A 24032-nucleotide genomic window follows, 5' to 3' on the forward strand; every position below is an offset into this window, starting at 1 on the left:
GACCCTCGCCTTCTAAAAAGCTTCTTCGGGATGCCACTAACCGAAGCGACCCAGCCAGTTGGCCGCAGCAGCTATCGCTTACTTTCACCGAAAAAAAGACGCCGCTTTTACTCTCGGACCTTGGAATAAACCGCCAGCGCTCGAGCGAACGATCGGCACCGCGACCTCGATGCTCTCGTGCAGGCTTGAATATGCATGGAAATTCCATCCTGTTTACAACGAGTATCTGGCAACCGGTCGCCCGATCGCTGCGGGTGACACAGATATTTTCTTAACCTCTAAAGGCACCTACAGGCCGGTTCTGCACACCGGCGCACACAGCCAGCCGGTTATGCACAAGAGCGCTCGTATGCAAAACGGTCCGCACGGCCGTGCGCGGGGACCGCGTCGGATCTCGGCCGGGAAAACGAGTGGTTACGCAAGAACGCGTTAAACCGGACCCCACCCTCTGCTCCCCCGACTTCGCGTTCAATTATCCGCTCTTTCTCCCGCCTTCCCCCGGCGAGGCCCCCCGTCGCATCACCGATTTCGGAAGCCCCGTGGTTAATTCGCGTCCGCGTCTGCGTGCGAGCGCGGGACGAGCGAAACTGTCGCATCGCGCGGCCAAGATTCTCGAATGAACCTCGCCGCCATTAGAAATTTCGCGCGAGCTCAACGACCGGTGCCCGCGCGGCGTCTGCCAAAAACCATTAACCCGAATTCCGGGAAGTCTCGTTGCAACTCGGAAATCGCGAGCGCCGAAGCTCGCGCCGAGGAGCGCGCGGGCTCGTTTGGCGCTTCGCGCCCGCGAGCGCGAGAGTCGCGAGGGGGGCGCTGCTGTCTTTCATCCCGCGTTCCCCAAGCATCCCCTTTGTAGCCTCTCCAAACTGTTCGTCGAAGGAGCTCCTCGGCGATCTTTGGGAGAAGAGTTTCAACGGGGCTGGAAGCGAGATGACCGGGCAGTCCATAGCTTTTCGCATTCGAGGAACAGTAGGCTAGGAACAGGTTTCCCTCGAAGAGCGTAGGAAGGTATAATCCGCGCGGCACGTGTGCCAGTTCAGTGCTTCGCCAAAGGATCGTAGAACCCCGGCCGTCGTCCTTTCCTGGCCTCTTTCAGGGAAATATAAATGTTCTCCAGAAGCATTTCTCAGAGCACCACCGTTCTCTGAGGCTCGCAGGAGACTCGTGTGAGGTTCATTTAATGAGCGACGACGAATCGGTCGCCGATCCCATGCTCCGTGGTCCATCGATCCGTCGAGAGGTGCCGGGACACGGTAGCGGCGCGAAAGAAACGCGGGAACACCGATCGAAAGAGGCGCAGGGTTCGACGACCGAGTCAAGTAGATAACGAGCGACGTCGTCTCGCGGAATTGAAGGAAATTATTCCGCGAGCCGCGTTGCGTAACGCGGCGAGGATTACGCGCGCGGTGTTGCGCGGGTCTAGGTAAATGCACGTAGCTGCATAGATACGGGAATATTAATCGCCTGGGAACGCCACGATATATGGAACAATGCCTGCGAGAGGGAGGCTTGGAAAAACTCGAATGCTATTGTGATTGGGAGTATTTACATCGAAAGGATGATGCGGAGCTTGCTCGCCACTTCCCCGTACCGTAAACATTGCTCGAATGAAAGCTGAATAGCCCGGTGGACCTGCTAAGGGATTCTACCGATCCTAGGCAAACGATGGATTCAAGTAGGAATATCCTCCTACCGAGCCCACAGCGGAGCAGTCCGCTAAACTCTGGAACAATTCAACCCCACTCTGGCGAATGTGTGGGTATACGTACAATCGGAGAGGTTGCGAGGACGTGACGAGGCCCAGAGGTTCCTCGAAATCAATTCCATTCGTGTAATATGCGATTGTTTTCGACCTAATCGAGGCACGGCGGTTCGTGGAAATCCCGGCCCCGAGAGGAAACACAATCGATAACGCGTGCACGTTCGGCCGAGTTCGGCAGCGTTGTTTCATTAGGGTAATGCGTCTGATCGGCGAATCCGTTTCGGTCCGACCGTCGGGAACAAAAAGAACGGTAGCGAGCCAGGCAGGTTTGAAAAAGAGACGAGCGAGAACGATCCGAGAGATTACAGGCTCGCGGAATTGCATCACGGTCAATTTAGAAGGACAGATAACGCCGGCGTACCGCGGGTCATTTGCATTTTTTACACATCATCCCGTCCGTGACGGCGGTCACGTAGCCGCGCGATCGATCTCGCAAGATAGGAGCAGCGGCTCCATCCGTCGAAATTGCGTGGAAATCGATCGGACGGGCCGCGAGAGGATAACGAACAAATGGATCGCGATCGAATAATAAATTAGCGGGATTGTCTTTATCTAGAGACGCGGTGGCGTCTCGATGCCAAGTACGTTAAAGACACCCTGTATATGACGACTGTCGCTACCGCTTATCGTTTACTTGCCGCCCGGCTATTCCAACCTAACCTGAAACTTCTTTCATTAATACCTCATCACGCCTGCAATATTTTCTAAATTTAAAGGCATTTTTCTCATGTAAAAAGTAAATAATAAAAGAAATCAATAACATTTTTTTTAAGTTACACGATTTTAATGCAATAAAAACTAAAAAATTCTCCATGCACGTGTTGATATTCATTATTCGTGTAAAAATCCAAGTGTATTTGATTATTTTCAGTAAATTTGATGTTATCTGGTAAAATATTTTATCTTATGTGTATAATATATATTTTTGGTATATTTTATTTGTAATAGTTATACCTAAAACATATATTTATAGTTTTTTACACAAATGAATACTTTTTAAATCATAAAAATAAAGATTTCGTACGTTTACATGGTCTTCAAGTGGGTGTTCCACTTTACCCTACCACTTGAGCGAGGCAAAGATTTCAATACCTCCGGTGAATCTCATTTTCCTTTGATGCCAAATATTTTTCTTAACAAAGGCTTTGATTTTCTTACAGTCTAAGGTCCACTTAAAACCCCTGTTGAAGTTCCGTGTCTTTTTTTCTTTCCGATTTTAAGTTATGACCCTCCAAAGTTAAGCGGTTCACTTTACCCTACTCTCCCCTACACAAAGTACTATACATACATATAGATCGGCAATGCGGTGCACATGGTTTCTTTTCATAGTTGTTAAACTTACGTAGAATTTATCCTTAATTCTGTCCCGTGATAATTTGTAAGTTATAATATTAAAAATTATCTGAAGTCATTCCCTAAGCAAATTATCCGTGTAAAAAGAAGTGAAAAAACTCCCATAAAACCCCATAAGAAACTTCAAAAAAGTAAAAAAATACGCCAAGTACATGAAATCAAATAAATCACAAAAAATAGAAGAACATAATAATTACAAAATAAAAAAAAGATGTGAAATTAAAATGAGCTGCAAGTACATAAATGCTCATACTATCAGAGTTTTAAATTGACAAATTATCTGAAAACCCGCGAGAGGGAAGGTATGGGTATTGATGATCTGAGAATACCTTGCTTGCCACGCCAAGTATCATATTCGACTGTAAGCACCTTTATGTACTTGCAGCTCACTTTGATTTCACATCTTTTTTTATTTCGTAATCATTATTATCCTCTATTTTTTGTGATTTATTTGATTTCACGTACTTGGCGTACTTTTTTACTTTTTTGAAGTTTTTCATGGGGATTCTTCTTCTCAACCAGGCGTCGGCAGCGAGCCGAAGGAGCGAGCGTAATTTCACGATCGATTATCTTAATGATCCGCTTCCGCGTGGCTCCACCTACGAGCGCCCGATCCACCGACCAGTTTCTTGAATAATCGGCCAATTATCGCGAGGCACCGTGGAAATCGCGCGTTACGCAACGCCGTTTCGAGCGGGGCAGAGCGCGCCCGCGCGAACAAACAATCGAGATCGCGGTGGAAAACGCGGCGATCGCCGCGGGCAATAAATCGTCGGGCGGCAGACAGCGCGTCGTTCCGCGGAAACGGTCGCGTAAGATCGATGACGGTCCCCGTTTTAATGGGACGGTCGGCGATCGATTAATTCCGCGGCAAGTGATTGCCCATCTCGAGGCGAACGTAATGCAATTTATTCGGCATTAACGGGCGATTGCGAGGGGCAAATGTAAATCAACACCTGCGCTTGATAAACTTGATGAATGAGATGAGGCGGCAGGTGCTGGCCGCGGTTATAAGCGCGGGTGTTCCAGAAGAGAAAGGAGTGCTGCTTTGGTAAAGGCTGACATACCTAGTTCGTAACCGTGTTTCCGCGATTGATCAGTTTATCAGCTGTAAGGGAAGCTTGCGGAATTAGATAAGGAAACGAATCTCGGATAATAAGATAATCCACGTTGATTCCTTGATAAGTGGAATAGTTGGGCTTCGGAGGCTACCTAATTACTCGGAGATTAATGATCCGCATCGATATCGAGGGTGACGGGATATTGAATGAATTAAAAGGCATGATCAGGATACTCTGCGTTCTTGAATTTATGTTAAGAAAAATGGGAGAGGAATTAAGTTCTTAGGAACTAGCATTAGTGCTACCTATCGCTTCATCTCGCATCTCTATCGACTTTTTAGAAGTCGCGGAGACCTGTTTCTTATTTTCCATCGCGCAAGAATAATCCAAATCCAAGAGTAAGATTCAAAGTCACGCGCGCGTAAGTTGAAAGACGCGGGAAATCTTTTCGAACTGGTTGCTCGCATTAATGGCGTCGCGGAGCCTGATGCCTGTGCCTCGAAACCTTCCTATTTGTTTCGCGTACGCGCGTCTTTTTCGCCCGGATTACATAACCTCCCCTCGTTTACGAGAGCTTACTCCACCCACGAGACTCCGTGAACGAATGTCTCCTCCGCGATTCCGAGCACGTACATCTTCGGTCCGCGCACGGAATGCCTAAGCTGCCCGTGAAATCCGCGCGCTCAACGACCAGCGCAGGCCTCTTTCGAAACGACGCTGTTCGAATCAAGGCGGCGTCGAGGCACGACAACAGCGAGCCACGAAATTTCCCGCGTTCACGTAAACACAGGGAAATGGGCAGAGTGGAGAGAAAATCGTTGCCTGACTTCACTTACCCAAGGCGGCACGCTAAATAATTGGAATTAGCGAACGTGGGAAGACTCTGGGTAGACACTCACCTTTTCATCGAGGCTGTTCAGATCCGGCAACTAAAACAGAACGGTAAAATTCGTGTTAGCTGCCCCTGTCGTGAAAGGTGACCACCATTTCCACAATGGCCACCATGGAAAAGAGTTAGCCGGCGAGATTCGTAATCCTCGAATTAACGTTGCATCTCGATGGCTAGAGGGGCGATTTACCGTGAATATTTCACCTTGACAGCTAGCAACTCCGATGTCGCGGAACGTAATCGGGAACACTGCGAATTAACGACTAATTTTAATGAAAACGCGAGCACAATAACCGGAGAAAAAGTCACCCGAACGAACCGCCGCATAGCTAATTCGAATTCGTCGGTGGGCGCCGACGCGCCATCTACCGGCGGCTCGGGCGCATCAAGCGGAATCGACGCTCGCGGTGCGGCAGCTAAATCAGGATCTACTTTATCCGCGAATGGGCCGGCGTGCTCCCCAGATGCCGCCCACGGTACATGAATTTTTAACTTCCTTGCAAATTGAAGGAAATTGAAGCCAATTTGCGGCAATCAGCTGTCGTGGTTGAATAGTGCTCTCCCGGAGGCTGCGGATAGCGTGTTAGCATTAATTTAACGCTCGATGCGTCAACCCCTCTAATTAACCTTCATTATACCTCCGTACGTGGCCCGAGCTGAAGGGGACAATATGTGAAAGCGAGGAAAGCGGGAGCAGGGACATCTCCCGCCCCGCAAATTCAAATCAACCACCCCGCGACACGATCCCGCAGCTATTATCCGTCTAAAAATACTCCATGCAAATTTAATCGCGTTGCAACGAAGAACGGGGGCGTAGAGATTCGTTCTGAGAGTCATGAATCTCTACGCCCCCGCGTTTCTTTCGCGCCCCTTAAAGCGGAGGGACGTTTTCGTAATGTAACCAGTTTCGCGAATTTCAAAATAAAACTCCTTGCGATTTACACCGGAACGAGGGACGTTTAAGATGGGCCACCCTCGTTTATAGCGTCGTTATCGAAACCCGCTGAAAACCCCCGTCTCAAGTGCCGAGCAGAGACATTGATCACGGCTATCGTATTCTTTCGCGCGCGTTCAGGTTTCTGGCTCACCTCGATCCAGATTATTCGCGGCCTCTCGACATAGCGCGTGATTCACTTCGACATGGAAATAACTCTGCCCGTTAAATAATAATTTAATAGCCATGTCCTCCGCGCTGAAACGCGATAATCCCGGCGCGAGGGACCGCGCGTTACGTAAACCATGAAACGAGATCGTCTTTGAACCAGCTGCTTACGAGTACACGCGCGGACTTCGAGGATTCGTCTTGGGCTCCCTTCTCAACCCCCGCGGTATATCGAACCACATTATTCGCCTCCCCAATTGTGCGGAAACGGCGCAGAATGCTCGTCAAACATTTGTCTACTGCCTACAGTCCCGTATCCTTTGATACGGCTGACAAAATACGAAAAGAAACATTAGTTCTTTATGGACATATTTCGCAAAACACATCAGGCTGGAGGGGTTGAAAATGTAGGAATCAAAGCTTGGAGTAGGGTAAGTCAGGGTGGGATTGTCATACGGGAGAGATGGGCAGTGATTATTTTGAAACGAAAAAAAAAGAAGTGGTTATTGGGCCCATGAAAATTGTACAGCGTTTGTCACTAAGTCCAAAGAAGTTTTGAGCGGGCAGAAACAAAAGTGGACGAAAATTAGAAAGGATCTGTGATAACTAGGTAAGATCCACAACTTGTTAGCCTGAAAGGTATGTACGTCCATCTTTCCCGGACATTAAGGGAGAGATGGGCAATGACACTTTTCTTTCATTTGTTAAATTTGTGTATTAAATAATAATTTTTCGTTTATTGATATTAACGGGTATGTAGACAAAGGATTGAAGTTTCGTTCTAAATCATTTTCGGTGCTTTATTTGAAATAGGTTGGCTGTAGGAGGCTCCAAACGAAAATATGACCATCTCTCCCAGACTTACCCTATATTAAAGTATCAAGAAGACTCTGAAACCCATCCATCTTTTACTAATCGACCTCCTCGAAGTCCCCTTAATAAACTTTCTAAAGTCGTTTCCTCATCAATCAAGTTATCGCGCGCGTCCCTTAACCTTTTCCCTCTAACCGGAATGATCCGAATGATCGTGACCGACTACCGCCGCTATCGCTCGAATAATCGAGGCCGCGCTCCATCTCTTCCAGCGTTCGCGGGGAAATCGCTGACTGGGAACGGTCAGCGAAATCCACCCCGTCCCGCGTAATCGCGAATAAATCAGAAAAGGGGCGGCGCGCGCGATGCATATTTATGCGTCCGTGGCTGCCGCGAAATTAAATTCGCACATTTTGCAGCGGGGCTGGGGCGCGCAAACGGGGGATGCGGGCATATTTCGCGGTCGAACGTCGAAATGCGAGCAGCCGTAAGATATTTATACCGACGGCCCCATTCTCCCGGACCATTTCCTGGCCCTTCGTTACACGGTGAAAATATCGCCCGGAATCGTGGAAAAAGGATCCACGGTTGCGCGAGGGGTGGGTGGCTAGCAACGCCGGCCCCATGCTTTCTCGTTTCCCCCGCGATAAACGAAGTGTGTTTGCCTTGAAATCGCGGAACAAAGGCGCCTTGTTATCGTTCCCAGCGTTTGAAGCTGTTATCCGCGTTATTTAACTCGAGCAGGGAAGCTTGATCTAGGATAGCCCCCGCCCGCGCTGTGTAAATCGCCGCCACAGTGCTCTCGAATTCTTTTTTCACGGATCGAGAGGCCGGGCGATGGAAAATTCGAGGCACTGTCGCTGCTGTTTATCCTCGTTAGGTAACGCAAAGAGGAGGATAAATTTGCAACGACGGACTTGGAGTTGTGCAACGACGTAGGTGAGGCACGTGAACTGACGTTTCGCAACTTCTTCGGGGTTTTATTAGAAACATAAACAAATAGTATTTTTACACTGATCGCTCGGAATAGAGACTTGCGCGTTATCTGAAACGCTCGTATCATTGCATTCTCCTTCACTCGCGTACAATCAGTTATCGTATTATATTTAAAACACTCTCTCACCCTCTCTCTCTCTCTCGTTCTCTTTCACTCTGTGTCGGTGCAAAAGTTCCGCATACCCGCTCATACAGACGATTTATCGAAGACAGTTTAACAGACGAACGATCAAAGGCCTGTACGAATTTGTGGAGTCACCGCGAGCTTAACAATCTGATGCATTGTTCCACGAGTAATGGTATAGATGGAAATATAGGATTGTTAAACGATCTTCACATTGCAGAACGGTCAGATTAGCCACCGTTGAGGTTCACGCGCACACATTTTCCCTCCTTTACATTTTTCCCCCGGTAAGCAACAAGCCGTGGCGCTCTCGACAGTCCGCAGGCTCGCGAACTTCCACCGATTTCCCAATCCACCGCCTCTCGTGGATTTCCGCGCGCAGAGAAATCTTTCCCATTCGCTGACTTTGCATCGCGAAGCTTTTCCAACTTTTACCGGCTTCCCGGACTACGCGCGCCACGGAAACGCTTAATTGATCGAGAGAATCGGAGCTGAACGGTACGTACTCGTTCGACCAAACGATTACCGCTGAGAACGATTCGAACAGGAACAAAGCCGACCGGCGTATCGCGGATTACACACGTTTCTCCACTCGAGCTGCGATTCAACGACCCCGCTGTCAAACAGAATTTTCATCGAAGCCGCGCAGGGCGGCTCGAATATAGAGGATTAACAGACAAACCTCACCGTCTCCACAGTTCGACTCGCTCTTTCGCAAGGAATGACTCTTCCGGATCGTGCCCAAGTATTTCGCGACACCGTGGCGCATGCACGCGTGAATATTCACAGAGAAGCAAGTCCGCGGAGCCGAAAGGTTCCCCGCGATTATACACATCGAGTGTCTCCTTCGCCTCGGCAGGACTTGTCGACGATAGCGCGAAACGGGTTAAGGTAGCTTTTCCTCTACGCGCCTGGACAAGGTCCAGAATTTCAAAGTCGATTTTCTCGAAAATGAAGCGCAATATCCAAAGATTGTATTCCTCTTTCCCGACTTATTTACTTATTATACCTAAGTAAAAAGGAAAATGTAACTTTCTTTGATATCGCGCTTCATTTTCGAGAAAACCGACTTTGAAATTCTTCACGTTGCGTCCAGTCGCGTATAGGAAAAGCTACCCGTAGGAGGTTTAACGCAGCGGCGAAAGTATGCGCGGTACTCTGTTTGTCGTTTCCCCTCCGTTTCCGCGCACATCCCCAATCGACTCCCGCGGAGATCTACTCGCATCTATCCGCCGGGCGTTTTTGTCCCGAGGAAACGTGCATCTTCCGCGTCTGAACGGAACTCAAAGAGAGCGACACGGGTCAGCGGGCGAGCATAAAGGTCGCCGTAACTCTTTTGAGGCGGCAGCGATCGTTCGTCGAGGAAACGATCCTTTTCTCTGCTCCGGCGTCGAGAACCTCGGTCCAGAAATTGGTTCGAAGGAGACCGTGCCGCGCGATCGCTGGGTTAGACTACGATTTAGGAACTGTACATCCGTCCTCCACGTGGAATCTCAGTTACCGACCTTCGCGGACCCTCTCGCTCGAGAGGCCCTCCGCCAAGGCCCCGACATGTTTCGCGTGCCACGCGTCGGGGACCTCCGTTGCTATTGGTACACAGATTGCCCGACGTGCCCCCCGAGATCGCGCCACCCTGGAGCCGTTTAACCGCTTATCAGCAGCCAGGGGAGGATCACTGTGACGCAGAGGGCTGCCACACAGCTGGCGCACATCGCCAGGGGGCTGGCGGCCCCTTCGGGCTCCGTCTCGATCATGTAATCCTCGTCGCGCTCGAATTCCCGGACCTCGACGTCGCAGCGGAAACAGACGCGAGCTGTCTTCAGATGCGAGCTGTCCCTCCTCAACAGCAGAGCCGAGCCCTTCCGCTCCAGCTTCCAGCCGGGCTCTTGGAGCAGCATGCGCGCCATTCCTCCTCGTCGATCGCACTTCCGCTGGCTGGATTCTGTGAGAAGACGGACGTCTCAGGCGATCCGCGACAGACGATATGTCGGGCTACGAACGTTCGCTCCGATACGCTCGGGAACGCTGGCGAAGTGTTTCGCTACCTGAAAGAGAAGAGAGAGCGTAAGTAGAGGAACATCGCGCGAGAATGGCTGCTCGCAAGGGGAGGTCGTCATCTGGACGAGTAGCTCTTAGCAGAGTCCCGGATTCATTTGAAATAAAATGCCCACTCGTGACGTGATTTCCCTTTGCCAGACACAGCACGCACCATAGCCCACATCCACAGAGCACGCGAGCTCCGCCCAGCTGTATAATCTTATTCTTTCTGTGCTCTAATTTTCTCGCTAGATACGCGTAATCTAATCTCCTTGGATAGTTCGTTTAACGCGCCATGCGTGTTGTGTATCGGCCCGCCGCGGGACAAACGCCTATCCGTGATTCAATGGACCACTCTGTTGATTGAAAACGATTCGCGCCGCCTCGAAAGCCGCTTCCTCCAAGGCAGCTTAATATTTACGAGCCGAGGCTGCGAGCCATAGAAGACACAGGGATGAAGAAACCGAGGGGTGGGACACAAGAATACCTGTCCCGGTTTCGAGGGGACGTTTTCGTTCACGTGAAAGTCACCGAGCGGAAAGTTTGACGGGCAGAGGAACGAGAAGGGAAAGCGAGCCGGAAAAGCCGCGCAGACGATTATTATGCGCTCCGACAAAGCGGTATCAGATTCGCTGCACTTTGCTCCCGCGATACGTCAATGCGTCATGTGTAAACAGCTATTGGTCATACCTCCGTGATTGGCAGGCAAACACTTTTAATCCTGTTTCTTTGTTCGGAGATCGAACGATATTAAAACACTTGGCGGTTAATCGAGTGATGGGACTGCTCTGAGAGAAGCTGATCGAGAAGAGCGACGCAGAATGGCAAGAAAACCAGCCGCCGGAGGTAATTCGTCGCCAGGTGGTATTACCTTCGACCTCTTTAGATTATCTCTACAATATTCTTCGCAACAATCTTCCTTACCATGGGCCTAATTTTCTTTCTACTCGGCATCAAAATCTCCTTTCCATACCGGCACATTCGACATCGAAATTTGAATCCTCCTTCGCCTATACTTCTGCTCGCTATTATAATTCCCTTCCACCTGATATTCGAGGGTTAAATTCGTTTCTTGATTTTAAATGTAAAGCTCGACGATATATATTTCTTCACTATTTCTAAGCCACCTTTATATTCCTTCTTTTCCTTATCTCGTCTTTGTCTGTCCATCTACGTTTATGCTTTTATATCCTAATGCGCTTGAATAATAATTTTTCTCTTAATAAATTTTCTTCTAATTTTTCTGTTTTTACTTTTCTCTTCTAGTTTTAGTTATTTAATTGCGGTTAGGCTTCCAACAGTATTGTACTGCAGTCTCGACTTTTACTTCGCTATTCTTTATGTATTACATTCTTTGTATGTGTCAAGTAATAAAGACGAATAATAATAATAATAATTATTGGTAGGATTTACGAGTTCGATGATGGTGAACGGCGGAAGGAAGATTAGGGCGTTTAAAAAACAATGTCGCAGGGGAGATGCGCATCACTTCGGCAGCATCTAATGCAGCTATCAGCCGGAGCGAAACTGTCGAAACTCAACCGGCGACCGGGAATTTAGTTAGCAGGTGCTCCGGATTTATGAGCATTTAATACGCAGACACTGACGCCGCCGGCGGTTCATCAACTTCCTGCGCGGAGGAACGAGAATTAATCGAAGCAACTTCAGCTATTTCGTCGCGGCTTCCGTGAGTCTGAAGCTGCTGGAAACTCCGAGCCGGTCCCCGAAACTTTCCGCCACGATCGAGCAATTCCGTGCACGTGGTGGCCCGAGATCACGGCGCAAACAACCACGACACAGGGGAGCTGTTAATCCGCGGGGGCAACCGGCCAATAGGTCGATCGACGCGGAATATATAAATTCTCAACTGTGGAAAACACAGGAAATTAATTCCAGCTCAACGGCTCGCCTCTGCGCAGTAAAGCTCCGCGAATAAATACCGCATCGAAATAAAGTGTCGCATAATGAGTCTTTTGTCGAAAGCAAGCCCGTCCATCGGCCAACGCTCTGTTTCCCCGGAGAAACGAGCCATCAATAATGAGCCGCGGAAACTGGTCAAGAGGCATTAAGTTCGGGAACCGGAGAACTTTTCATCGCGACCTTTCAGCAGCGTGAGCCGCCGCGAGTTTCGCCCCAGTTTCGCCTCTATGACGGCTATTGGGTACGTATATACCGATTAGGTGCAGTTTAAAGCGACGTCCAATCCAAAGCCAGGCAAGGCAAAAACGCCGTTTCCACGAGACCGTGGAACAGCTCTCTGTGCGGTAAAAAACCGACTGTGTGGCAAGTTGGTGAACAGCCGTGCTGCGCTCAGTAAATGATAAACGGGGCGATCGTTCCTATCCACTCGTGTACCCAGTAAATAAAGTGGATAAATACTGTTTCTTTTGCTTGTCCAAGTGGCCGCACTGTTATCATACACGAGGCACAAGCGTGGAAGCACTTCTCCCATGGGCGACGGGGTTCCCTCGAGGGGCGAAAGCGACCCCCGGGTTTCTCTGGCCGTGAAGGAAACAGCGTTATCGCGATTTGCGGAAAAATCGAGAAACATGCGAGGGGACGGGAAAAAGAGCCACGGGGAATTTTCCATTACGCTGGGGGAGGGGTGGGCCATGGTGGAGAAGTTGCCGGACCGGAATAGAGAAAATGGCCCGTAGGAAGCACTTGCCGGTACTTTATCTCGGTTCACTTTGTTCGCCGCTCGCCTCGACGACGTAACGAGATTCAGCAACGACAACGTGCTTGACCGTAAAGCTCGGATACACCGGCGGTTACATAATCTTCGCGAGCACGTTCCCAATGGCATAAGAACCGCGCCGGGCCCGATTACGTGCGCGAGCGCTAATTAGTAGAAACAAAACGACAGAGGATGCGATAACCCCCTCCGGCGAAGCCTCGACAGCTGAAGCTCGGTGAAATACTGGATATCGGCTGCGAGACAAAGCTCCCCGGTACGGGTGTTATTAACAGCCATTCGCAGAATTCATAACAGGGCAGGTGTAAAACTGATCGCGGGATCGTAAGGTTTCGGGGAACACGGTTGGAAATCTGATTAAAACGCTTTATTAGACTCGTTCGTCGAGGCGCTTCGTCCTTGTCTCGACCTGCCTGGAGAATTTTATCCGAAGCCCGTCGAATAAAGCAGCGCGGCTAATAGAAACGCGAAATAAAGGCCACCGCGCGGAGTGGAGTAAAGTAGATGCGGGCAGTCCGTGATCAGACACGTCTCGCCCGGTTCGACGGTCCCTTTAGAATTATTTTAATCCCTTGGAAAATAAGTGGAGCATCAGTCGCATTCAATTATAAGGCTGGCTTAAACGACGAGCGAATCAGTGGCGACCGAGGACGACGCCGACGGCGACGGCTGGTTAAAGCGATGAAATTCTGGAGAGGAACGACGCTTTAAACGTCGATGCGTCGTGAAAGACAGGGAGGGTTATAATGTTTGCTTGAACGGGGCAATCGAAGATTTGCCATTGAGAGTGGTGAATGAAAAGGAGGAAAAGACGGAGGCTGCAGACGATTTTGAGCGTTAGCTGCCGCAACGATTCGTTCGAATTTCATTCGCGTGCTCGATGAAAATTTCAGCGAGGCAGCAAGCGTTGTACGCGTTACCGAGAGGGAAAAGTGGAAAGGTGGTGGTTTTTAATACGAAAGAGTCACCCAAAAATTGAGGCCCTTTTTAGCCTCTTTTTGGTCCCACGATTTTGGACTGAATTTCATGCGAAACGATACCTTACGATGAGACATCAATCACGCGAAATTTTCAAGTTGAGGTGACAATTAGTTTCTGAGATATGGGAGGTCAAAGAAGTGAAAATTCGTTAACGCGTCAGCCCATGCGCTTCGATGTACGAACTTCTATGTCAGTCCAATAATTTTAACAATTATTTCCAGGGGTTTTGCTGATAGCTAACAACGAAATTGAACTTAGACTTTCAAAATTCACGAAAAAAAAATAAAAATCAGGAAATATAAATGTCTGTGTAGTGGGTGCTTTTTTTTAATATATCGCCCACCATGTTGAATCGGCCATTGTGAATTTTGAAAATCTAAGTTGAAATTCATTGTTAGCTGTCAGCAAAACTCACAATGGCCGATTCAATATGGTGGACGATATTAAAAAAGCACCCACTACAGTCATTTATATTTCTTGATTTTTATTTTTTTTTCGTGAATTTTGAAAATATAAGTTCAAATTCGTTGTTAGAATTTTCACTTCTTTGACCTCCCATATCTCAGAAACTAATTGTCACCTCAACTTGAAAATTTCGCGTGATTGATGTCTCATCGTAAGGTATCGTTTCGCATGAAATTCAGTTCCAAAATCGTGGGACCAAAAAGAGGCTGTTTTTAGGTCACTCTTTCCAGTGTAGCTTAAAAGGGGGTCGGATAATAAATCAGCGGAGGAAAAAATCACCGGGACAGAAAGGCGAATGCTAAGTAACCGGGATCTCGGGACGCGACCGCCGATGGTTTTTATTTTAAACCATTCTGATGGCCTTCCAGAGGCGTATTATTCAAGTTCCTAGGCTGAGGACCGCCGCGAGCAAATTGCCCGGGCGCGACGGGACATTTTAGCGTGTTTCAGAACGCGGAAATTTGCACATCATTTGCATATCGCCGCGCGTGTCGTAAAAGAAACGTAAACCCCAGCCGAGACACGAGAGCTTCTATGCGCACACAGGTTTTTGGGGGAAAAAAAAAGAGAAAGAGAAGGAAGTAGCTAGCCGTGATTTCTATGCGTGATCCCACCTCTGAATATATTTAAGGACTACCGCGACGCTTGCGATTATAATAAAGCTTTGCGTCAGTGCATTTGCGTCATCGAGCCACGCGAACGTCCCGCCAGGATTGAATAAAGGACGTCCTCAGCCTGGACGACGGGGAATCTGCATTTTAAAATCTCTTTTATTACAACGGAACTTCCATACCGCGGGCGAGCGTTCGCGAGGCGAGCTCGAGTTTAGTAGGCTCCCGCAGAGACACGTGGATTGTATTGCTCGCGGAAGCTTCGGAACGAGCTTTCCCCAGCCTTTTGTTCGCCAGCTTCAGCTCGCCGTTTCAGCCTCGCCGACACAATTTCACTGGTAAACGAATGCATAAAACGTATTCGCCCGCTGCGTTCAAATGCACACGCCCCGGCTAACAAAGTGCCCCGGAAAACCGCGGCCTGAAGGATTTCATTAAAACCGCGACGGAAACAGAACGGCATTCTTGAAATCTGGAAACAGGGGAAAAAGGAGGGAAACGAAATCACGCCGTTCGAAGTCTCCCGCAACACACGCGATTCCCTCGAGACACCCATGCCGCTCTATTGTCGCGCTGCAAATAATAAATAATACAATTACGCTGTGACAGAAGGAAGCGCGCGGAAGAAGCTGCGACGCGGAGCGATGACGAACGAGCCCCAAGAACAACTGTCCGAGGGAATAAATTATTGCGCGATAGTCGTCGCGATAACGAGGGAATCTGCGAGAAACTGGCGAATCTTTCGTCGGTCCCGAAGAGCTACGCATTTCGATACCGCAGCTCTCCGACGCTGGCATTGAAAGTAAAAACTACAGGGAATTTAAATTACCACCGATGCTCGCGCGTCTCGCGTGCGGCATGCTTGACGCGAAACGAATCCGCGCAACCTTGAACACCAACGACGCCGGTAATCTCGTTACGAGCATCATCGCAACGACTTCAGCGATATAGCGATTCCCCTCGAGTCACCTTTGTCACGTGTCGTCCGTCCTCGTTACACGCGGGGCCCAGTGTTTTCGCCGGCAGTTACTCGGAATCTGTGGTTCCTGAATTATTCAATGGCGGGCCGGGAACGTGCGCGATATTCGCCGAGGAATCCGAGAACGTTCCGTGGACCGTCTGTCGGGAGGACGCCGAAAATATTTTACCCGCGATGCATCTCGTTATAATACCATCGACGATCCGCTTGCAGTCGACGGGGCGAGATGCCGCGCGGGTGTTTTTCACCGTGGAGCTCGCGGTGTCGTCGATAATTTACGGAGGACGCGGCTGGGACGGAATGAATGCGACCAACTAGACTAACGAGTTCCACGCGTCACTTTGAATAGCTGGCAGAGTCGGCGCGTTTTGCAACAGCGCCGGTCGCCGCTCGTTTTTCTCCTGCCATCCCGGTCGCTCCTATTGTCGGCGAGTTCGCGGCACAGGCGTCGCCGTTCGATTCGCTCGATCGCCGTTGAACTCGTAGGAACTTGTGCCGGGAAAGCCACGGATGACGTCCCGCGGTCTCGGGAGCGCACAACACCGCGACGCAGTTTACGCCGGCCACTAACGGTCGATATTAGCATCGCAAATTCGAGGAGGACTGCCGGACGACAATATTCCGCGCCGCAATATCGCTGGAAGCAGGCAAACTGCCCGCGGTATTGACGCGCTGTCCCAGCCGGGAGATAAAATTCCGACCGGCCCGCGATTATTCGACGGCGGAGAGAGCTCATCGACCACCGACCAGCCGAGGATTAATTTCGATTACGTTCGCTGCCATTGGCCGATATCGGCGGCCACCCTCGCCGTTTCGAATCCACGATATTGCGGAAGTTCCGCCCACGGGCCGCGCAAATCTGCAAGGTCGCGCGTTTGACCCAGAAAAACAATGCTGAATGCGCCACTGCGTCGCGATCCAACACCGCATTCTACTAACATCCGACTACCCCGCGTCACTTTCGCGGCTCCTCGTTACACGCGACAGGCCGGTTGCTAGAGTCTTGGCTTGGGATCGATTACCGGAACGATCAGTGGCTAAGGACACGCAGAGTTTTACCTGACCATCCATAATCGATTACAGGGAATGTACGAACCTAATGGACCGACGGGGCTTCTCTATGCCAAGCGTTATTAATTGATAATCTACTCAGGAGATGTAAATAGCATTCGTCGAGGATTCACAGAGGAACGTAGCTACGGTTGTAGATCGATTAAACAGTATCAAAGGTACACGAGGAAAAGTCAGGAAGCAATCGATGCGACGTTCTAAGGTACGATGCAAATGAAAATGGATTTTAACACACCCTACGCAACCCGGAGCACTGGATCAAGGACGCAGAGAGCACAGGACAAAGATCCTTGTAAGTGGTACAACACACACGATCCGGCTCCAACGTACCTGTAGTGCGGGGCAGCTTGAAAGGGCACGCGAGAACAGCACGTGAGTCCTCTCTAACGCAGAGACTGGCGTGGAGGCACCTGGAGCAGCCGAGGGGGTCCGTGTGCGCCCACGGTGACCTCGGGGTAGAAGCGATAGTGCTTGCGCGAACACGAAGAGAACGCGAGATGCGTGTGGAGAAGGGTCGACGGGCCCCTAGCGCACGTCCTACCTCAACCACGTTCGACACGCGAATGAACACCCGCGAAGAGCGACGTCGCTGACGGGGAGCCGCGCGCCAAGGGGAGGAAGGTGGCGGTGAACGAGCGACCGCGAGCCGCCGCGGCGCTATAGCCGCGCCGCGATTCGCTGATTCCCCTCGGCACGCGTGCCCATTGGGCCACGAGTACGGGCGACGTGTACGAGGCAGATTTCTCGCCTACGAGTTCGCTTGGTCGAACATCGGGCCGATCTTACAACAGCTGACATCGCCTGTAATGGCGCGATAAACGATAACGGTACCCAAGGAATTAATTAGCTGCCCTAGTACTTACCTTCCCCCGAACACTCACTGACACTTTGCGGCACTGTGCACAAGTGCGCTTCGGAGGGTAGGTGGAATTGTTTCCAGTTCAACTATTTCGATTTTCAACTGAGAGTCGATTAAAGGTCGTCGCGCATTTTGACGAATCGACAAAATTTAATAATAATTTATTAATTGACGCGCAATACTTAATGTGTCGCCGCGCTTCGCCGAAATGAGCGACGGCCTTTAGAGTAACTGTATGTAGATCCGGGACAGTGCCTTTTGTTTTAGGGGAATACTCGAAGAATGGTATGTACTTGAGCGATGGAATTGTAGATACAGCCTGTTCTTCAGTGAGGTACACAACTTGTGTTTTATCGCTACCACTGCCGTTCACCCGCGTTATCCGTCCTTTAATCCTCATATCGGGGAGCCGGTTAGTAAACGCGACAGATGTACGTTCAGACCCTGTTTCCCGTGGACCGAGCGCACGATAAGAAGTTTCTTCATAAGGCCGGTGGAAGATACGCGAACTGGAGAAGCCGCTCGCGTGTCACGAGGAGCCTTAATAATCGTTGTCAAACAGCATTCTCTACTAACCTGGATAGTTTCATGCGCGCGTAAGAGTCAGAGAAACGATAGAGTATCACGGGCGGTAGCGTGATTTTATCGGCCCCGATAGGGAGCGTGGTTAAAGGGCACGAGTAAACAAGTCGTCGCGGTCGATGACAAAGAAAATGAGTGGCTATGAATAGTACAGCCTGGGCCACGAAGGTCCCAATCTATTTTTTTCGCCGCTCGACGTACAAACCGCAAATAATTGCCGAAGGAACAGCTGCGACCGAAATTGCCGGTAGAAATAGAGGCTTGCCGTGACCGCGGATCGCAATTAACCCGGAGCACGTCAGGCTGATAGCCAGCAAGACCAGTCCCCGGCTATCTTGTTATAGATTAGGAGGAACTACTGCGTGTGCAGCGGAAGGCGTGTCGGGCGGTGACGACCAATGGCTTGGAAATGCAAGCAACGGGAACCAATGCAGCGATAGCGTCCAAGAAAACCAGAGACATCGCCCCAGAAACGTCCGGCTGAACCGTGGCCAGCTTATTCTACTCATCTCGGGGAGAGAGAAAGTTCACACGATCACGCGCGAGGAAACGCTCTCTTTCGCAGTTACTAACGCATTTTATTTATCAAAGAGTTTCGCGGGGACGCGCCAAGAGTTCACGGAGGTTCGATCTCGTTCGACTCGTTGCCACGATATGAAATATTATGTCTATCATAATAAGAACGATAACAATAATTGCATCGCTAATCTCCTCAGATATTCCCGTAGTGTCCTATTGGAGACGAAATCTGTTTACTTATATGAAAAGAAAATATTATCAGGCTTGAATAAACCTGATTGGCCACCTATTTCTGTAGCAGTGTTGTATACAGACTCCTCGGGGTTGAATGATGTTGTAGGAAGGATGGATAAAATCTATTTTCCCATTGCGAAGAATTAATTGAAATTTCAGTGCAGCGAGGCCAAAGGAAGAAGTGGAAGTGTTCTGTATCATCCATCATTGGTAGGAAACTATGTTCCCCTCGAGTAATTAGGATGGATTTTCGTATCCACCGTCTGACTTCTTATCTCTCCTTCTGGAAACTACAGCTCGCCCAGATTGCGGTATACTTTTTTTTATTTCGTCACGCGAGATTATGTAATAAACGGCAGACATAGCCTCGCCGGGGGTTACCTCAATATCGAGCGGAATATGTGGTGGACTAAATGAAAAATTCCTTATCAGGGGCTACGATATCGAGGTCGTTTATTGCTGTCCACGGTATCGACGTCCCTATCGAGTTATCGGCGTAACAATTACACCGCAATAAGCAACTCCCGTGGACCGTTTCTCCCGCAACAATACCCCAGAAAGTAGAAAACAACGCGATAAAAATAAAATAAATGAACATTAGTCCTGGGGCGAGATAGTTTCGATAAACCGTGAGTAAACAACCGATATTTTCGGCGCCAAAAGAAATGAAATAACTGGCGAACACTGCCGTTGGCACATGCGCTGAAATACTTTTGAAAATGTATACTTTATACGTGTTTTCTTTAGACTGTCGAAGTGGCAGGCCCGCAGAGATTAATAGTGGCCTCGTTGACGCGAAGAAGGTTCTAGCAAGATTCAGGGTGCACCGTGGAGAAGCAGGTGGGATCGAGTATCCTACCCCCAATCTCGGCCCTGAATGTATATTCGAAATAATACATATTTCCATAGATATTTTTTAGGCAGCAGCTGGTTATTTACACGAGAGCTTACTAACCGAGCGTGGACTACGTGGGTGGTAGCGGATTTACATGAGAAATTTCTGCTTCCACCCCATTCCTGGCCTCCCCTTTTTTCTGCCCATTCAATCTATCCGCCGCGCCTATTTTCGGTCCATTCTACGTACGATCGAGCTGCAATTCCGCTGTCTCATCGAGGATCTCTCGGCGACCCACTAGCTTCCCCGGAATTTCCCTATAAGGCATCATTATTCCGTCGTGGCAGTTCAATAGTTCACGTCACGCCGCTCCGAGAGCCACGTAAACACGCGTGCGATTGTATTAGCTCGTTACCAATAACCCTGGGTGCGTAATTGCCGCGCGCGAACGTTCGAGAAATTGAAAAAGGAGAAGCGGTCCGAGGGAGTTCGATCCGAGAGTGTCGCGGTGTTATTATTCGCGACGCGCGTGGGCTGTGTTTCGAAGCGGGGACGGGGAATGGCAGCCGGGCAATTGAGGAACGCGCGGAAAGAAGTCAGTGACCCCGGGAATTTAAACGTGACCCAAGACCCCCGTCAAAGGAAGCGCGAATACAATCGCAGATTCTCACGTGTCTTAAATCATTGAACTTTAAATCTCCTTGAACTCCGTGGTGTTGGTGAATTGCTTTATCATTCAAATGAGGATGCTCACACGAGCCGAAGTATTCCAGAGGGGCACTGGATGTCAATGGGTTAGGAGGAATTTCGAAGATTCAACGAGCAAGCGTTCTACTTTCACCGAAAGGATATTCTTCGAGGGCGAGCCAAGCAGAAAAACGTCAGAGATGCCTGTGCAGATGGGAACTGCGAGAAAGGGATTCAATTAGATCTTTAATGGAGGCTGTATACGAGACACTTATAGCCACTTGCGGTCACTGGACCGAGCTACGACTCGCAATGACCTGACTAGGATTCCCTCGAGCTTCGTTCCTCTCCTACCATCTCGTCTCCTCTCGTCTCTCTGTCTCCGTGACCCTTCTCCCGGCTCTTTCCCTTGGCAAACTTTGGGCACCACTCCAAGATACCGCAGAAATCGCATACCGTGTTAGAAATTCAGGGCAGTTTGAACTTGGCTCGATGCAGCACCGGCTGCTGAATACCGCTGGACAAACACATGCAGGGATTGGGCAACTCTCTCGCCCGGAATCTGCGCATACTTCTCGCAATTCTTCCGACACCCCTGGAAGCTTCGGGACTCCATGGTGGATCCAGCGCGGAACGTCGATATCAAACGAGAGGGAAGAGAATCGCGTGATCAGGCCTACCGTGTTAGACCTTGTCCGACTGTCTAGAGCGATTACGATAAGCACGAGCACGATACTGGGAGCGAAACTACCAACGGGTACGATAATTTGATTTCCAGTGACTGGCATCTCCGGTTTTGAACGACATTTACGCGATGCCGATCGAATATTCCGCGCTCCTCGAACGACCCCCGGTATCGCCGTGCTGGGAATCGAACAATCAGCGATTAATCGCGTTTGAAACACGGCGAGCGTGTTCGCGCGACACGGGAAATTAAACAGAGAATATCGAGACAGTGTATTTACAAACATAACACGTTTTTATCGAATTCCGTCCTCTGACACATTGTGTAACACCCGGGAATCAATTACGGCGAATGCGCCAGCTGCCCATAGGCTTGCATCGAATGTAAACACGTGCGATGCGAACAGGAATATTTGGAGAAGCAAAGTATTACAGGAATGCGAAGCGTATTGGGATCGATCGAAAAATATTGCGCGCCCCGGCAGAAATGGCGTGTTTTCTCAACTTCCTGACCCGATCACAAAACAGTGCACGAATTTGAAAATGCAACGTTTCGCGGAACGTAATTACTTTCTCATTGTGTAATCCCGTTCCGCTCGCGCGGCGCAAAACAAGCGTTGTTTGCTCGGGGGGGACGCGGCAGATTGAAATTGGAAATCGCAGGGGCGCGGTTAATTGCAAAAGAATCCCGAGCTTTCCATAATAGAGCGGGATAGGATGAATTGGGGGAAGAATCGTTGATGAACCATCGGTAAATAACACGATCCAATAACCGTGGACAGCAGTTTTCGAGTCGATTTCCCTGGGCTATGGCGCGCGGACATTTCACCAGCTCCTCGTAAACATTTAAAGTACCTTATTTCCCACTTACCTTGTTCTCCTTCTTCGACGAAATCGCACAAAACAACGAGGCAGCGAAAGATTCGTAGGGGCGCGAGGCAAATGTCGCTGCGTGCCAAATTTCGCGAGCAACGAAAGAATTGGCGGGAAGATTCATATCATTCGAAACGCAGTAGCCTGGAGTATCAGTTGCACGAGAATCCGTCAATTAAATAGAAAGAAACAAATATAATCACGACGGTTGCGTAATGTTCTTTTATACACAGAACCTGTGGATGTGCCAGATGTATGAAATGATTGTGATTTTTAATGTTTGGTCCGGTGAAACCCTTATTTTTCAGGAACGTGTTGTTTAATTCAGTTATCTTCAATTTCGCGATACCGTGCATCGCGATAGCGGACCCAACCGCTTTTACTAGGCATTGCATTCAGTTCTTATCTGGTCCCCGGGATATCATTTAACGCTTTTGCAAAAAATTTCACAAAGCAACCGTGGAAATTGGATTCGCGAGCTTAATAAGTTCGTTCGCATAATCGCCAAAAAGTATCTGAAAGACGTTTGGGATCGTTGCGCAATGCTTGATTCCGTCGTTAATTACGCTAACTGAATTAAATTGACGCGATGGTTTGCGCGCTAACGAGCGCACGCAGTTGGCGCCATCTATCAGGCATTGTTAAAACTTTCATCGTTAAAACTTTCCAGAGGTAACTAAAAAAATATCATCAGAATAATGATGGCGTTATCCTCCTAGCAAAGTGTATTCAGGGAAGACAAAATGTAAAGGCGCGAAATTCAAGGGAAACTTTTGTAAAGTATGGAAATTATCCTTGGGGATCAACATCAGGTGAAAAGGTGTACACAATTTTGATAACAGCTACTTCTGTAGATATTATCGATTAGATACTATCTCGCATATCTTTGTCAGAGATTAGAGGGGTAGTTGAATTACAAAAAGATTGTCGGTCGGTAACGAAGCTACCTTTAAGTCACACGTTGCGAGGAGCAGAGGCTCGAGCGACGAGAGCATCTAATTGCTCTTAATTAGGATAAATTGAAGGTTACCAGGGGACAAGTAAATGTGAACCAATCCATGGCATCGTGCTCCTCGCAACCAATCGTGAGACACGCTTTTACTGACCACTGCCAATCGCTGGGTAAAACTTATCGGCGCTCCCCGAGCGAATTCGATGTCCTAGATTAAGCTGGGAGAAGTAAGTTTCTCGCTCTTGCCCTAATGCTTAACGCGGGGACACAGATATGCGGATTTTAAGCGAAAGATATCCGGGACTTAAGGAAAGAGGCCTACCTAGAACGCAAAACAACATGCTTCTTTGGGAATTTTTTCTAGAAAAACCGATAAACTTTTATAATTAAACATTAGTCCATTGGAAAGAGTACATCTTACAGATATTTCAGTATTTTGTGTGGTAAAAAGTATTGAAAGGTTTGTGAGTTATAGGCGATGCCCGAGACATCTTTTTTTAGGCGTTTTGCCGTGACAACTGCAGCTCGGTGCAGGATCATCCAAAATTGAAAATTCGAAACTTTTTAGACAATAATATATATTAAATTATCGAGGCGTTATCGGACCCGATTTTGGGGAAATTATTTTGGGACAAAATGGCGGCTGTGCAAAGTTGAAGCATCGATATTTGGCAAAAAATCGCTCGTTTTTCCAGTGTAAAAAAAATCTAGGCCAAAAAAGGAAAAGCTCCCGAGCGCTTGAATTTTTAATCCTAAAAAAAAACCCGCAAAGCCTGGAGTAAATCGGTTCGTTAATTTTTGAGTTATGTGTGTGACCGGCTTTAAAAACATGATTTTGAGGAAAACGTCTTTAAAGTTTTGGGTCTGA

General features: G+C 49.0%; 2 protein-coding genes across 6 annotated transcripts in view; both read right to left on the minus strand.

Moving 5' to 3' along the window:
- Sesn (Sestrin) overlaps window positions 1–24032 on the minus strand; it is a 137287-nt gene that overhangs the window by 87798 nt on the left and 25457 nt on the right. For all 5 annotated transcript variants that reach the window (XR_013086128.1, XR_013086127.1, XM_076817469.1 and 2 more), the window contains one exon: window positions 5076–5105. Coding sequence is in view for 3 of the 5 variants with exons in the window: in XM_076817469.1 (XP_076673584.1) it covers window positions 5076–5105 (30 nt within the window). In the remaining 2 variants the exon portion in view is untranslated. The remainder of the gene's footprint in view (window positions 1–5075; window positions 5106–24032) is intronic.
- On the minus strand, window positions 7946–17604 carry LOC143371843 (uncharacterized). The gene is made up of 2 exons (XM_076817503.1): window positions 17270–17604; window positions 7946–10145 (listed from the first exon to the last, which is right to left on the minus strand). The coding sequence occupies exon 2, from the start codon at window positions 10005–10007 to the stop codon at window positions 9744–9746; it is 264 nt and encodes an 87-aa protein (XP_076673618.1). The 5' UTR covers window positions 10008–10145; window positions 17270–17604; the 3' UTR covers window positions 7946–9743.

The sequence above is a fragment of the Andrena cerasifolii genome, chromosome 7 (assembly GCF_050908995.1).
Source record: "Andrena cerasifolii isolate SP2316 chromosome 7, iyAndCera1_principal, whole genome shotgun sequence".
Lineage (NCBI taxonomy): Eukaryota > Metazoa > Arthropoda > Insecta > Hymenoptera > Andrenidae > Andrena > Andrena cerasifolii.

Excerpts from the sequence above, each read along its gene's own strand:
- LOC143371843 (XM_076817503.1), bottom strand. The coding sequence starts at position 10,007 with ATGGCGCGCATGCTGCTCCAAGAGCCCGGCTGGAAGCTGGAGCGGAAG.